This window comes from Phaseolus vulgaris, chromosome 7, assembly GCF_000499845.2.
Source record: "Phaseolus vulgaris cultivar G19833 chromosome 7, P. vulgaris v2.0, whole genome shotgun sequence".
NCBI classification, from domain to species: Eukaryota; Viridiplantae; Streptophyta; class Magnoliopsida; order Fabales; family Fabaceae; genus Phaseolus; species Phaseolus vulgaris.
The window spans coordinates 7,839,504-7,857,188 of NC_023753.2; the positions used below are offsets into that span (position 1 = coordinate 7,839,504).

The 17,685-nt window shown below is 31.0% G+C and overlaps 1 protein-coding gene and 1 long non-coding RNA gene across 2 annotated transcripts; one reads left to right on the top strand and one right to left on the bottom strand.

Annotated features, from left to right (window-relative positions):
- Positions 1-3,132: 3,132 nt before the first annotated feature.
- On the top strand, positions 3,133-7,411 carry LOC137828458 (uncharacterized). Its single transcript, XR_011083890.1, has 2 exons — positions 3,133-7,006; positions 7,138-7,411. It is a non-coding gene; the product is annotated as an uncharacterized lncRNA (long non-coding RNA).
- Positions 7,412-13,819: 6,408 nt separating this feature from the next.
- LOC137828440 (uncharacterized) lies at positions 13,820-16,341 on the bottom strand. Its single transcript, XM_068635023.1, has 5 exons — positions 16,011-16,341; positions 15,435-15,928; positions 15,254-15,355; positions 14,704-15,177; positions 13,820-14,459 (listed from the first exon to the last, which is right to left on the bottom strand). Exons 2-4 carry the CDS (start codon positions 15,630-15,632, stop codon positions 14,716-14,718), a joined length of 762 nt encoding a protein of 253 aa, XP_068491124.1. The 5' UTR covers positions 15,633-15,928; positions 16,011-16,341; the 3' UTR covers positions 13,820-14,459; positions 14,704-14,715.
- Positions 16,342-17,685: the final 1,344 nt, after the last annotated feature.

Here is a 17,685-nt window from a genome sequence, read left to right on the forward strand (position 1 = left end):
AGAGTGCAGGATGAGAGAATTTTGTGCTGAGATGAGCATTAGAAAGATGAAAGTTTTTAGAAATACAGTGAGATCTGGTTAAAGAGATGAAAGTGTGTGATGATTACAAGGGTTAAAAAGTGTAGAGAGTATTGTTCTATGATTAATTAAATAGACAAGAGGAGAGCATACCCAAAATGTTGAACTCCTTGACAGACTTACGAGAAGTGAGCACTGGTAGCATTTGAGCCACTAATTGTAACAAGGTGTGGAGTTGGTGATGAAGTGAATGCAGAAGATGATGGAGGTTGATGTGCATCCTCTGATAGCATCTCGAAGGTGTTCTTGAAAGCCATGGAGTATGAAGTTCTCTTCCATCTCCATTTCTCCCTCTTCCATCTCTTCCTCTGGTTGGTTCTGAGGGATGAAAGGTAAGCTGATATATAAATGTATAGTGCAAGCCCACGTGGTTTCATGGGGTTGAGAGCAGTAACCCCCTTCGGCACGGTGGGTCTTAGATTATGACAATCAATTAAATAAAAATATTATCCAAAACAAAAAGGGAAAAGTTAACCTAGAGAGTTAGGTTATGATGTACGTGGATTCAAGAAAAATAGTTTCTATAATCATTATTAATATTTTTTTTAAACGGTGATTAATGATATTTTCAATATTTAATTCATTATTTTGAAAGATGAGAAGACCATGGATATTTAATGTGAAAAGAGGTCATTATAATTTAATACAATTTTCTAAAATTTACTTGTTAACAAAAAAAAACTTTATTTCTTCTTCTTCCCTTTATTTATGTGTAACTTTTTTTTTCATCGTGGTTTAAAATTGCAATTTCTATAATTTTATTATCCTCCTTTTCATCATGGAATGTAATTTCTAAAAATTATAGTAATTTATTCATTAACCTTTCATCGCATGTAGTTTTTTCGTCAGTCAGTGTTTTGAAATTAGTCTAGTAAATAGTTACGTCACTCTTTTTTTTCTATTTTTAGTTCTACTTTATTTCCGGGTTATTTCTTAATGTGTTGAGAAGAAAAAAAATCCATGAATATGATCGTCTTATAATACTTTCTATATTTACTATAGTATTACTAGCTAAGAAAATTTCAAATTAAGTTGACGGTTGTATTTATGTTGAATAATTTTAAACTACATAAAAAATAATTGTTAATTTTCTTTTTCAATCTATATTAAGGATTTGATTATGAATCTGAAATTAATTTTTAATTAAAAAGGAAATATCTTTTACATTGAATGAAAAAATATATGATAGATTTATCAGAGTCCATAAACTTGTTCCATACAAATTAAATTTGTTCCATGTAAAGTAAAAAACAAAATAAAAAGATAAATACTTTTATTATCTTAAATCATGATATTTTGTTTCAATTTTTATATTTCTATATTTGGGAGAGAGAAATTACTCTCTCTTTTTTCTCTACAAAATCCTTAATCTAAACGTAGATATCTCTTCACATCTTTTCTCTTTAACTGTGAAACTCATGAAGCAAACAAAATCTATGATTTTTGCTTTAGAATTTCGAAAGAAACCAAATCTCTTTGGCAAATATCCTCCTCCATTATTAGCCACAAGATTTTTCCAAGGTTCTATTGTAAGGTTTGACCGAAAACAGTGGAACTCTTAATCACTTAGATTAGCGATTAAATTAGTTAGATTTCATTTTACATGAACTATTATTTATTTTTTAAAATAGAAGGAATCAGGTACTTTGTAGCTGAATTATGAAGTGTAATGAAAGTTAATGATGAAGTTTGGTAGTGATTATTATATGGTATCCCTGTGAGTGTATGTGTATGAAGAGATGATAGGACATAATATAGTATAAGATGGATGGAATGATAAACATATGATGAACCGAAACATGTCTGAAAGGGCAACTTTAAAATTGAACGATAATCCTGAAACGTGAATGTTGTAGACCATATGAGTGGATTCTCAAATAATTGTGGTCCCAGAAGAATGTCATGCGCATGTAGGAAGAAAGAAAGTAAAATTTCTTTGTTGTTATGGTCTTTGTTGGTGGAGCACTAGATTTTATATGAAAAAATCCTACCCCACACAAAAATCCTGAATTTCGTTGGATTTGGACTCACACTCAGTAGTGCGTGCCAAATATTTTGGAAGATAATCTTCTCACTTACTTCACACTTTTCTTTTCCACTATTAGGAAGCACCAGATTCACAGAAAGAACACGTATCTACCTTAAAACGTGTTTCTCAAATTGCTTGAAACCTTATTGCGGAAATAAGTGCTTCGTGTTAATTTCTTTTAAAAAAGTGGATAGATAGATAGATATTGTGTAAGGATCCAAGTTTTTTATGCTAACTGTGCCAGAGTTCGTATGATAAATGTTTCACGATTACTTGTCCATTGTACAATTTGGGTTGACATAGTGAGCGAAATCTGGAATTATAGAAACTCAGTCATCTTTAATAGCGGAGTGGCAAATGTGTTTGAAGTGTTCGCTTCGGTGCAAGTTAAGGTATGGTCTTGGATTCATGCAAAGTCTCGTTTTGCATATTTCCCGTATTCTGGTTGGGTTTTAAATTCTATGGCTTGTATGAAGTTGATTCATTAAGGTTGAGTAGTGTTGGTTGGTAATCCCTTTACTAAGTTGGTAGGTAGGTGATCTAATAGGAGTTTATTGTCAGGTATTTATGTATAAGGGTTGGACCACTCCTGAACTGGTTCCTATTTATTTATTTATTTTTATTGCCGATAAAAAATAAAAATTCCAATGTATCATTGAGTTTCAATCTTTTTAATGCTTGCTATTACATCCCAATTTACTCTTACTTTTTTGCTTGGTATTGCAATATTTACTCTTGTAAAACTCACTGTGAAAAGAACATGTTATTTGAACTCGATTTATTATTTCAGCCTTTCAAGTTCTTACTTTTATTTTTTGTGAAAATACTTATATAAAAAAATTAAAATTAAAATCAACAAAATTTTGTTTTCAATTGAATTGATTTTGATCAACAGAAACATGTAAAAAATCATTTTTTTTAACTTGGGGTGTTTGAATAGCAATTTGGGAAAGCGATATCGGCCCATACAGAGCCCATAAACACACACAAACCCAAATAAAAACTGCCCAAAACAAAGTTCACGCAGCCGAAACTAAAAACCATTGCGTCTTTTTCGTTGTTGGTTCTTCTCCACGCCACTCCACTTTTTCGAATTTTTTTTTTCACTTTTTAGTCCTTCCATGATTTTTCAACGGAAGTTTTTGTTTTCTGTGGTTTAATATATTTGCATAACTCAGTGTATTGAACAGATTTTCATTGGTTTTTTATTTTTCATTGGCTTTTAACCTAACTACTGCCGTCGCCACCACCACCAAGATTTTTCGTCATGCACACACAGTTACATTGTTTGTGAAGGCTTTTGATGAACGCCATTGTCTTAAAATTGCATGATTTGTTCTGAGCTATGGGATCTGAGGGCGTTTTCACGCTTTTACCTCAGTTCACCGAAGGTTTTGTTCTGTTTGTATGTGCCCGATGATGGAGTAGCACCGTCTATGCTCTGTGATATCATCATGCTATATTTCCCTTTGCCGTCTTCGTTATTGTTTGGTGTTTTCTACGTTTTTTGTTCTTTCGTTTCTCGATTACTTGTATTTTGGAGAAACACTAATAGTTTGACGGCTAAATGGCCGATTAAAACCTGTTAGATGGTTAAATCTGAAAGGATTTTGTTTGTTAAATATGAAGCAGTGACCAAAATTTTGATCTAGGGTTTCCTGGGGTTAAAACTCATGTTTACTGTTTTAACTGATTTAGATGACATTTGGCATGATGCTTTCTATGCTGCCCAATGATGGATAAATAGTCTATTGAACAGCTACATGGTTTTGTTCGTAACTGGACCTGCACCTATCTCTTTCTCTTTCTCTCTCTTTCTGTCTTTCTCTACGTGTGTGTGTGTGCGCGCGTCTATCTCTCGATCGTTCTATTCATACATATATATATATATACACAAATTAATTTGAGATGGTGCAAGAAGGCTGTGAACGAAGCCTGTGATGAAGCTGTAGATGATCTGTGTTTAGCTATGATATCTGAGGGTTATGCGTTCTATTTTATTTTGCAACACCAGTGTTCTCCGTTTGTTTCAGCAATTTTTCTATTGTTCTTATTAGATATGTTAGCAGAACTACACAATTTTTTATTAACATCTGAAACCCTGTGGCTTAATGCATTTGAAATAATCAGGGGAAATGTGCAAGGAGACTTGTTTATGTGATTTTTTTATAATGTAGTAACTCTTCACCCTGCCCAGTGATACCGAATTGACTAGTTAGCAACTTATTTGTTCTGTTCATAACTGGATGTGATTTTCCTTCTCTTGTGTATTTGTAAATGATTCATGATATTGTGAAATAGCCAAACTAATGAAAATTCTTTAGCTGATATGTGAGGGTTACGCTTTTCCTGTCTTCTAACAATATATTTTTCTTCTTTTGGCAGTGATTTTTTACATTTGTTCTTAGATTTAATGATGATATGCTAACATTCTTTTATTAAAATCTAGGTTTAATGCCACTTTTGGTCCCAATGTAAGTGACTAAAAAACAGTTTCAACGCTAATTTTGTTTAAAACGACTCCATGTGAAGTTGGTTAAGTTGGTGATGACTTGACAGACAGATTGAATTTCTTTTGAACGCCTTTACAGTGGCAGAATAGGTGGTGGGTTGAGATTTTCCCCTTTAATGTAGTTGCTTTAGTCATCTTCCAATCTTAGAGGCCAAGAACCCCAACAGGTGCTGCTCCATTTTCTATCCCTCTTAATTCTTTCTCAAATCTTCACATGGTTTCACGTCAAAATCTCTTTTTTCTCCCGTTTTCCCACTTTCATTGTAATGATTTAATTCTCTGTCCTGCCCAATGATGGACATCGAACGACTTCTTTGTTTTGGTCATAACCTGTCATGTGCCATTACTTCTCTCTCTCAGTATCTATCTATCTATTTATCTATCTATCTTTCTATCTCTCCATCAGTTTATGTGTATGTATGTAGTTGGTGCATGTGGGATGTGAATGAAGCCTGTTTAGAAGTCGTAGATGATTTTACTTAGCCATGAGATCTGAGGGTTATGGACTACTTCTTCCAAAAATGAATGTAAAAGATCTATGTTCCTGGTGTTATGGACTGAACTGTTCTAAAGTCTGAAGTGCCTATTTATGTTTTTTTTTCTACAATGTGTTGTTTGGCAAGATAAAAAAGCACTTGTATTATTTGTTTTTTGATGGCCATGATTTTGACTAAAGGCTTGATATTTTTCAAGTATTATCAGCAAAATTGAAAACTTAGGAAGACATGGAAATGACTCTGTTCTCTTCCATACAAAATTTATGATTTTTTCAAGTCATTTCCTTCTTTCATATCAAAGAGTCATTCCCACACTCCCACAGCTTTTCCTTGTTAGTTCTCTTGGTTTGTCCTTTACATCTACACTTGCTTACCTGTTCCTCGCTTTACCTTTTATTCCAAAAGTGGTCCGTCAGTGTCTGTTGCTAGCTACACATATTTTCACTTGGAAGGAATTCCAGTTGATGTTTGGAACCAACAGTAAAGTATTTTGCATGTGCATGTAAATACCAAACAGCTAAAATCTCTTACAACATTACATATTTCAGTATTTAGATATTTTCACTTGGAAGGAATTCCAGTTGATGTTTGGAACCAACAGTAAAGTATTCTGCATGTGCATGTAAATACCAAACAGCCAAATTCTCCTACAACATTACATATCAGTATTTAGTATATAAATTATCAATGTTGTGTTTTACAGCTGTCATTGGTCAAATATTGTTTTGTTTACTGAATGTGTTGAATTTTTAACTGTGTTTCATATTCATGAGTGATTATATTCTAATATTGTTTTAACTTGAAGAAACATATGGCCCACACTATAAAAAGCTTCTTATTGAAGATAATGCTACCTCGAACTATTTTTCTAGTAATTCAGTAGCCATGAAATCTTTGTTCGTTTTCGTGGTCATAAGAATAAACCCAAGCCTTTTTCTTTTCTTTTTTTCGTGATTAGCTTTGTAACATTTATTAGTTTATTATCTAAATCAATTCTATGTTCCAAAAAAAACTGTTTTATCTTTTTCTATATTATGCATCGGATGTAAACATAAATCATTATTACTTGTGTTGTTGAGGTTTTTATAATAGTTTGTTCACTCGTGTTAAGGTAATACATGTTTGCTCACTTGTGTATTGCTAGGAGGTTGAGGGTCTTGTCTGCACTACGGTGTTCTTTGTATATTAAAGCCTTTTATTTCTTATACAACTAGTTAAGTTGATAGTGTCATTTTAGTTATGATTTTTTTTTTGCACTTAAATGTTTTTTGTTATAACTGAGTGTCATATTTCTTCTGTTTGCCCAATGATGAATGCTCATTGTGAGATATGGTACTTTAGAATATTGTTGAAAGCCTTTCCATCTTTTCTGCCTTTCTTCCCACTGCCATCACCAACTCTGCTGCTGCTTCTCTTCTTTCTCTTCATTCTCTTTGCTGCTGTTGCTGCTGTTGTTGTTATTATTATTATTATTATTATTATTGCTGGTGGCAAGTAGAGATGACGGAGGTTGTGGGTTTGAAGTGCTAAGAGGATTGTCGAAAGGCTTTTATGGATGTTGAAATAGTACCCAATTGAACTTATCTGAGAGCACAAAATAGTTTCTGTACATTACTATTATCTGTTATGCATTTTTTGTGTGTAATACGTGTGGCATTGATCAAATATTGCCCATGGAATTTAGGTAATTGTTATGAGTTCCCATGTTCTTTATGTCTTTTTTTCCTGATTTTTTTGGCTAACTTGATTGTTCATGTGCATAGTGATGTCTTGTCAGTAATGTGTTTTTTTTTCTGAAGAGCTGCACCGATATTTTGTTTTATAGGGACAATGTGATCGAACGTTTTTAAATTTCACTTGTCAAGTTTGGTAGCAGCTATGGTGATTCTTGTGCGCCTTCCGTCTTTTTTTACTCTTATGTTTAATGCCCTTTCGTGTTCTTGTATAATGATTGATGAAAATTATATAAATATTACAGTGCTTTTAACCTGACAATTTCCTTGTTGAAATAATATGGACAGGGAAACGCGGTTTCGTTAATAATCTTCAGCTGCAAATCTATTATTTATTGTGAGTTGTGGCCGGAGATTCTTTTGTATATAGATAGAGCGAAATCTGAGATGCTATATAGACGTTTACTTTTGAGCGTGATATTGATAAAGATTTATGTCTCCAATTTTGATGTGGTCGGTTACCGTGATTGGGATGAACTCGATGTTGTTCAGTTGATGTTTGCATATTTCATGTGACGTAATGTACTCGGAAATGATTCGTGCAAATTCAAGCTTTTCTTAACCCGTCTTGTGTCTCCTTTTTAGGACGTGTTTTTGCTTAATTAAATTGAAGTTCGTGATTTATTATGGGTTTTGGGTCATTGTTGAGTGCTTCAATTTCTTGAATCTATCAAAGCCAGGTCAATGAGGGTTGTTGGAAAATTGAATGATGTTGTCTGGTTGGAAAACGACTAGCAGAAGTACTGGTATTTGTAGGTATGAATCAAACAGAACGTTTTTGTATTTCAAACGTAACAAGCCAATTGATTATTCTGATAAATAAGTATAAGCAGGAATTTGAGTACATTTTTTCTGCTGGCCAAATACTTTTATAGTGGACGAAAAGGCTTTAAATAGTCAATCATATAGTTAGAACTTGCTTCATTACTTCACATTAATGATACTACTCCCAAATCATCTTTTATATAAGTAATTAATTTCACACTAATAAAGAAAATTATTTCATTTTATTAAAATTTTGGCTGCATCTTAATTTTTTTAATTTTATTCGTTGTTAAACCTAAAATGTTATTTTGATAATGTTAATATAACGCCATACATTGCTTAGAAGAATTAGAGTATTTGAAGTAAAATATTAAGTTTACTTTATCATTGGTGTGGATTTATTTTATAAATGAAAATGGAAGTACTATTTGACAGCGTTATTTGGATTGTTTTTCTGCCTCACAATTTGTTCAATATATTATATACTAGAAAGTCTTTTAATAATGTAAATAATAAGAGTATGAAAATGACATGGATTTCATAATTATCTTCGTTCTCATAATTAGTTTTTAAAAAATCAAATATTAGGAATATTTATAGTTGTCTGGTCAAAAAATTATAGTGAAAATCTACATAAATTTAAAATTACTTGCATAAAATAGTTTATCTGTGATTTGTAATTGCATTTTTTAATTACTTTATTACAATGCAATTATTGTCCAATGTCATGAAATCTTTATATTTTTAAAAGTTTTTTTTTATTGAAAAACATAAGCAATATTATATACTTTAGTATGAGTAAATTTGTTTCAACATGTAGTGAAATTTTTTTTGGGCCAACACTTAATTTTTAGAGTTTGGCCATTTTAGAGTTTGGTTGGGCCAACAACACTACTAGGAAGAATCTAGAAGATTGTTTAGCATCTCTAAAAAAAACTTTGAAAGTAAAGTGTCTCACAAATTGAAGAACATTTTATTACTTAAATCAAAGATAAAAAAGCATGTACAAAATACTTCTATTTATAGGAAAAAGTCTCTTAAAATTTCTCAAATGAGATTGTGACAAGTGTAACCTCATTATTGTTACAATTCTTTCTACTGGGAGAGTGACAAATAACATGCTGTCATTGGAGTAAAATCTTCTCAATTGAGGAGAGGAAAACATGTGGACTTTCATGTCTTCTTTGCCTACATTTCTATTTGCACCCCTCTTTTACCATTTTACACCTTACTCTTCTTTCTATTTGCACATTATTCTACTTTGACCCAAAATATAAAACTCAATACTTCTTAACTACTATATATACAATTTTTATAAGGCTAAGAAGAAGAAAAAAATTCTACAATTTCTTCATTAAAGCTCGATTTTCATTTATTTTCTTAACCTCATTTTGCGTTTACAAAACAAATTCTCTGAAACGTGTAGTGAATCCAAAAAATCACTAGAACTCCAAAATGTAAGGTATAAAATCTTAAGTCGTTCAAACTTAAATAGTATATTATTGGGTGTCATTCTATCGATTCTTTCTTAATGTAAGACAAAATTTGTTTTCTTACCTAAAAATATTACATGTGAATATCAATCGTATTGTATGCAATTATATAAACATGTAACTATGATTATGCCACATGAATTTACTTATGAATTTAAAATGTTTTTCTTACAATATTTTTCATGGATAATTTGTAGATAATTAGTTTTTACCTACGGATTTCAAGCTTTTCCTACAAATTTTAATTGTTGGTGATCCTATGTTTCTTGTAATTTTTTATAAGGGGTCTTCCCATTTTGTGTGTGTATAAAGTATTAGTAAAATTATCGACGTATGTGAAATAACTCATGTTTTCGATCCACGAGAATTGTTGGTGATGTTTCTTCCTCTACATGGATAAAAAATGAAAAAAAAGGGCATGTAAAGTTCATAAATACTCAAGTTAATACTTGGGGAGCCAACCCTTTGGCTTTTTTTAATATGTGTGCATGTGCAAGACAAACTTTGGGACACTCGGATTTACCTTGGAGTCTTACAAAATGAGATAAACTTGGCAGCATTACGCAGTGAATCATGGTTTTGTACAAGAAAACATTGAGATTATAAATGTGGACCTAATCATTTTTACTTGATTAATATTTGGAAATCACATGGCACATAAGTGTGATTTGTCCATAGCTTAAACAATAAAGGCACATCTAATTTATGATGGAGAGCAACCACACGTGAGATTGTTTAATAAATAAATTAATAAGATTTTGTTATTGGAGCACGAAACTTAAACAAATATGGAGGCACTTCCCTTTCCAATTCAATGCTCTAATTTATTCCTCCATCTTACAATTGTGGGGCTCCATTTTATTCTTTAATCTTTTTCTTTTATGTGCCTTTGTTTTTTCTTTCTCATAAATAAATATAAAGATAAGGTGTCATTCAGCACCAACTAAGAGCTTGCTGGTAGATGTAATAGTCATGAGAGCTAGTTGAATGTCCCTACCTCCAAATTTTAATTCAATATCAACCCTACTTCTTCTTACAATCAAAGTCCTTTTCTAGTTCCCTTTTTCCATGGAAAACAATTTGTGGAGACAAACACTACAAACATATTCATTATCAATTATTCAAAATAATATGATGTTGTTTTAGTAAAAGAAAAACTTTAAGGTAATAGATTTATAGATGTTAAATTACTTCTTCTTTTTTTTATACTCAAACACTACAATTATTAAATAAAAACTAAGCTTTTTTATGGGTCAGAACCATCAATAAGATACCACTTTGAAAGAGCTAGAATTATAACCTTGTGTCAAGACCTACGGGCCGGGGGATAATCTCAGGTAGACAATTTCTATATAGCGTAGGCCTCCTCAAAGGTAACGGAGGCGTGCAAAGGTTTCCTCGAGTCAGACGGAGATTGGCCCTCGAGTGCAAAGACAGAAGGGAGTTTGACTGCAAGATCCACCTGTCGAGCAGGGACAAAAGTCGACCTTAGTGATCCGACGATGCCGAGTGGAAGGATCGTCGCTGAACGAATAAAAGTTACTCTAGGGATAACAGACTGTCTTCCCCAAGAGTTCACATCGACGGAAAGGTTTGATACCAAAAAATAATTAGTTTCTATATTTACTAAATTGAATATTATACTAAACATTTATAGTTAATTAGATACCAATTTAAAAACTATTTATTAATAATAAAAAATAATATACATACCAATCATTTTTTAAACTCTAAAATAATATCTAATTTAATCAATATAATATCTAATTATTTTTTATTTTTAAAATTAATTTTTATTTAATTTTTTTAGTAGTTACACTTAAAGTTCTTAAATTCCAAATGATAACTTGTAAACGAATTCTCTCTTTAATTAAGGAAGAGAGTTTGACCAAAATATATTTTTGCATGAATATTATAGAGCATAAAACATGTGTATCATATGCGTGTATATTTGTATATAATTAATTTATTAGTATCAACATGATTTTGAAAACAGTTACTATAAAATTGAATAATTTTTAATATATGAAAATTATATATAATTGAATTATAATACAACTCTTCACTGCAATGTATTCTTATTAAAGTTTAATATATATATATATATATATATATATATATATATATATATATATAATCTAAATCAAACAAGCATCGCAAGGAAGATTAAGCTAATAATTAATGATATAAATAATAATGAAATAAATAAATATCAAATCAATAAATCAATTGATATAGCAACATAATTAAGTCAGTAGCTATTTAATTATTTAATTGGGTAAATATGTTTTAATTTTTTCAGTTTAAAGCTACTAATACCGTTCCAAAATTATTAGTTAGACCTTAGTTTGTCTTTTTTTTTTGTCAACAAAAAATGAAATAAAATTAAGGGGATACAAAGGGGTATCCCAACCCTTTTACACCTTAGTTTGTCTTTATCGATATCATCCATTATTAGTTAGTCCTTATATTATCTCATTTTCAAAATATATAGAGAAATCAACAAAATTTGTGACAATTGGCTTAATCATTGTTATTTCCAATGTTTTAGTTTTTGTTACTATTTTAAGATTAGCACTTGATTATATAGGCATGAATGCTTATTTTTTTTAATGGTAACTAATATTGTTTAATGTTTTATCTTTGTTACAAATTCAAAACCTAAGATGTGATATTATTTTGCTAGTGGTAACATGAAAAGGAATGTTATGTCTTTGTGATTGTCCATTTATTTTAGTTTTTCATAAATATAGTTTTCGAAACAATCTTATTTAGATGCACTGTTCATAAATTAGATTTAAGTATTTCTTTTTAAAAGAGATTCAAAACTTAATTATGACGGACTAAAAAACGTAATTTTTGTAAATGTGTTTTAGTTATTATAAATATATGAATTATTTTCTTTTCAATCCTACCAAAATATTTGTTTCTTTAAATATCTAACATTTTTTTAATTATTTTTTAGTAATTGCTTTGATTCTAAAAATGAAAAAAGATATATAATTGAAGTAACAAAAAATATTTCAATTAAGATAATTAGATTCTTCGATACACATTATTTAATTAAGTAATACACTCCTTATTTAGTATAAATAAGATATATATATATATATTATTTTTTATTTAATAATTTACTTTTAACATTCATATATTAATAGTTTAATTTTGTTAAAATATTTTGATTTACTTAAACTCTTATAATTTATTTTCTATATATTAATTTTGATATTATAATTTTGAATTATTGTAAAATATTTTCTAATTTTATAACCAAAAAATGTATATCTAAAATATAATATAATATATTTTATATTTATCTATTAAAATATACTAAAATTATATGTTCTATAAAAATAATAATAATTTTTCATCTTTATACAATATAAATTAATTTTATTCATAATATACTAATATTTTGTGATTCATTATTTTTTTTCTTAGAAAAAAAAAAAAAAATATATATATATATATATATATTTGATTAATTAAATTAAAAATTATTTTATAATTTAAAAATATTTTTTTAAATTAATATAAAAAATTGTTACTACAAAAAAAATGTATATTATCGTGGGGTAAAAACGAAGGCTAAGTATGAAAAACCTACGCAAAATGTCATTATCGTCGGCATAGCGTTAATAAGAATTTTGAAGCTAATATATATTGGCGGGTGCAGATGACACATGGCGGGTGTTTTTTGCGTAGGTCAAGCGTGGGCTTAGCCTACAAGGAGTTTGGAAATTTATAAAAAATTGTGAGTTTGACCTACGCTAAGCTCACAGAAAATTATATTAGCGTGAAATAAACTCACGCTAAGCCCACACAATTATATTAGCGTGGGCCAAGCCTTCAAAATGTCCAAATAGATTGAGTTTAGTTACGAGGGGTACACAATAAGAGTAGGCTAAGCCTTCATGTTGGCAACAAATTAGCGTGGGCTTAGCCTTCAAAATATTTTTTATATTATTTATTTGAAAAATTGTAGGCTTAGCCTACAAGTTTGGCACACAAAGAATTTCACGTAACTACAGTTTCTAGTTTGAAATATATTTTTATTGAAATAAATCAATTTAAAAAATAAAACTATTTTTTTATTAAAATAAATTAATTTTAAAATTACATTAACTAATGTGAAATCAATTTTAAATTACTTTATTTCTCTTTTTCTTATTGCATTTATCCTATTTTTTTACCTATTTCATTTTTTTCAATATAATTATTCAAGATAAAATTATTTTAGGGGCAATCTAATATGAATAAATGTTTTTCTTACTAAAAATATTTTATTTATAACTTTTTTTTAAGAAATATTTAGTTACGTTAGTTTGGTTGAAAAGAATGTATGAGGATTTATAATGATGGTAAAAGTCTATATCTTATATACTAAAACTAATTTAAATTTTTTAATTAAAAAGCTAAAATTGAGAGCGTTAAGTAAAGTAAATGTTGAAACTCTGTAGTTCATAATGATAAAGCATAAGCCTAATAGTTACTTTTGTCTGCAAAGCTAACTACACTCTTAATATTTTACCCTCCAGACAAACCAAAATTTCCAAAAACAAATTACCAACTTTATATATTTTGCTTCATCAAGAAAATAAATATTCTAGTTTATTCTATTTGCATGCCAAAGGAAGAAAAAAAGCAAGGGAAGAACATAAGAGGAAAATAAGAAAGGTAAGCAACAAATATACAAATAACTAAATGGTGTTTTGAATGTATCAGTTTCCTTCGAATGCCACCAAGACAGGAAACATGTCAAATGAATTAAAGGGGAACACTTAAGGGGTGTCTCAACCCTTATACAAAGAAAGCTTACAAAATAACAAGCATAAAGATCTAGGTTCCTTTGGTTCTTGTTTTAACATAACAAGAAAGAGCCTAAAACTAAAGAGATCATCCACATAACAAATGACTACAAACATTCCCAAAGAACAAGGACACACACTCAAACAAACTATGCTTAACACCCTGCTACTAAACTTGAAAACAACAGTGCCTAGGCTCCAAAAAGAACATCAAAATTGTAGCAAAAACAGCATCAAAACAGCACCAAAACTGCAGCATAAATCAACATTTATACAGCATAAAACCAGCTAAAAACAGTACCAAAACTACAGCAGAAAACCAACATTTGTACATCATAAAACCAGCACTAAAACTGCACCAAAACAACACCAAAACTGCAGCAGAAAACCAACATTTATACAGCATAAAACCAACAAAAAGAAGTACCAAAACTGCAACAGCAAACCAACATTTGCACAACATAAAAACCAGCAAAACCAGCACCAAAACTGCAGCAGAAAACCATCATAATCCTAGCAGCTACTTCGTGATATCTAACTCCCCCTGCATAATCATAATCATAAGTTGAGCTATTAAAGCCTACCCTGCTTAAAACAAATCAGTATCTGCTACTATCTAATCACCCACCAAAGGAAAATAAACTTCTACTTTCTGATTATTTTGTACATTATCAAACTTCATCAAGAGCAGTATGCGACATCAATGAAGGTAATGAAACATAATCTAGTTAATACAAGGAAAAGCAAGTTATAGTACCATACATAGATATTGTTTTAAGAAAACTTACAAAAGGACGAACTCAAGGCAGGGGTTGATCATCAAAGCTCTGAGCACAGTGAGGGTGAACCTGACTTGTGCTTGTTGAGGTGTCACCCTGTTGTCGCTCCATCATCATGGTTAACTTTTTCTCCATGAACTTTATTTTATCCTCCAACATTGCACAATTTTGATTTTCTTGAGCAGCTATTTGAGTTGCTTGATCAACTCTTTCATTTGCTTGCATCACTTGTTGATGAAGTTGTTCATTATGAGAAAAGTAATCACTGGAAGGAGAAAGTATTGAAGGTTGGGTTAGGGAAGACACTCCATGGCGAATGTTGGAAGCCAAGTCTGCAGTGCCATAACATCGACCTCTACTCTTGCCTCCAACAACATCCTTCCAGCATTGAAGTTTTGTTGTTGGATTGATCGGTTGGCTGTTGGAAGTTGATCCTTCAGAGTTGTCAAATTGGAGGGCTTTCAATCGCTCATGGTAGGTTTCCTAGTTCATTGTGAAAAATTGTAAGTGGGACAATAATAATATAAATCATGTATACAAAAGTAGAGTAATAACTTACGTAAGTCTGTTTGGCACGACTATCTACCCAAAGTCCATCCTTCTTAGTGTGTGTGGCTATGAATAATTCATCGGGTTGAACCGGCCGGCCAAATTTTCGTTCCTAAAATAAATGGAAAAGCTACCAATATTAGATATTATCTACTAAATTTAGGCTTATGCAATAAAATATAGATACTTACTAGGCCCAATGCAATGTCGAGGTGTGATTTACGACCAATAGAGTGCAATGCCCCACCTCGAGTCGATGACCTATTCAATTTATTTTGGATTGATTGTTCTTTGAACTTTTTCGAATTCCAATAGTCCAAGAGACCAATCCATGCTTGTTCACTAATCCAGTTAGGTCTAGTTACTTTCATCCTAGCTTTACCAAGCATATCAGAGAGGCGTTTTCTCACCTTTGACTCATACACTTTTCTAATTTTCCACTCATCATGAGGGGCCCAAGTCACTCGAGTCTGTAAAAAGAACAACAGATTTAGATAAAAGTTATTGAATATAATAAATGCTTAAATGGAAATGAGTGAAAATGTTATGTTAAGATCACCTTAAATTCAGTCCACCATTTAAGTTGGACTTCCTCTGGTGTTTCGTCATAGTGATAGTAAGGACCCTAAATTGTGACCTAATTGCATGTCCAATTGCCTTAGTAGCACAATGATTAGGTGTCCATCTACAAAACATGCAAACCAAAATGTTAAACATGAAGTATAGCAAATAATTCACAATAAAGTTCAATGCGATAATAAACTTACCCTTTACCCACTGGTCGAATGATGACTCTCCCACTACCATCATGTTCTTCATCAGGGATATCATGGTGTGTCGTGGGTTGTACTGGCGTATTAGGGGAGGGTTGCACTGATGCCTGAGTAGGCTGAACTGATGTATGAGTGGGTTGCACTGATGCCCGAGTGGGCTGAACTGATGTAAGAGTGGGTTGCACTAGAATTTGAGGAGTCACCTGAACGGATGGAGCACTAGAGAAGTGAACTAATGAGGGATTAGATGTGGACTATAATGGAATGTAAGTGGGAAAGAGCGTCGGAGTATACGAATATTGGACTGCTAGAGCCACGGGCGACAGCACTGGTATAATACGAGAGGTATAAGGAGGAACATTGTCCTGTCACACAGCAGAACGAAAGGATGAGGAGGGGGTTGAGGAGGAAGGGGTCTGTAACATCCCTAACTTTTACTTTTAAAAAAAAATAAATAAAAAAAAAATATGCGTACAATATCTAACTAACGTACAATATCTAATTAACGTACAATATCTAATTAACATATAAACATATATTGTTTTCTCATATTTGTATCTCAAAATATATTCCTCTTCATAAGGATTTAATATATACATCCAAAAAGTTTAAAAACAAAACAAAACAGAGCATTCAATTTAAATCTATCTAATCCTTCTGCTGCTCATTGAGGAGCTCTATTACCTGCAATCTCATCTGCTCCCGTGTAAATACACGATCATCACAGTTAGAGAAACAAACACAAACAAATTACAGGATAAGCTATCTATATAAAATGTTTTGATATAATTTAAATTTCAAATTAATAAGCATAATTCATCAATTCTCATATGATTTCTCAAACCAATTCATTTTTCATATGTCAGACTTTTACTGACTCACAACACATAGACACTCGACTCTACTTCCGGAAGACTCGTGTATTGAAATTAGCATCCAGAGACCTGCACCTGTCATACTACTGCTGTGAAACCCACACAGCCATGCACATAATTATCTCAATATCTCATCATCTTCATATGACAGGTAAATCCATTTGATATGCTCTGATCAGTTCTTTCAAACCTCAGAATCAACCAAATGGACCTCCTTCGACTCTCACCAACTGAATAACTTCATCTATTTGATTCCATTATATCAGTAGAGTCAGGATCGTCTCATTCACAGGACACTCACAAATCAATACACCCTAATAACAATCTCAACATGGTATTTCCTTTCCTGAAAATACTACGTCTTCATCACACTTTAACCTCATTACATACATCATTTAACATATCAATGCACCACTCAATCACTTCATATATATATATATATATATATATATATACTTTCTAAACAATCCAAATATATCTCAAACTTTACTTAAAACACATAATTAATTCCAAATATATGCTCTTTAAATCAATCATCGTCTGAAATCACACAACCACTTCTCATTCAAACATCTCACTTAAGTAATTCAACCAAAATATTCAAAAGGAATAGTTCAACTCATTTATATTATCATTCAAACACTTTCAATTCTCAATCACAAACAGTTTCAACAAATTATTCTCATAACAGATTCAAAATCAACCATTCCAGTCAATATATTACTTTACTCTTTAAGAGAGACAATCCTGCAAGCAAAAATAATTGGAATTGGTGACCACGTCACCTCCACATC

Excerpts from the sequence above, each read along its gene's own strand:
- LOC137828440 (XM_068635023.1), bottom strand. The coding sequence starts at position 15,632 with ATGCTTGGTAAAGCTAGGATGAAAGTAACTAGACCTAACTGGATTAGT. Across the intron at positions 15,356-15,434 it reads TCGACATTGCATTGGGCCTA|GAACGAAAATTTGGCCGGCC; the intron begins GTAAGTATCTAT and ends CATTTATTTTAG. Across the intron at positions 15,178-15,253 it reads GTCGTGCCAAACAGACTTAC|GAAACCTACCATGAGCGATT; the intron begins GTAAGTTATTAC and ends ACAATGAACTAG.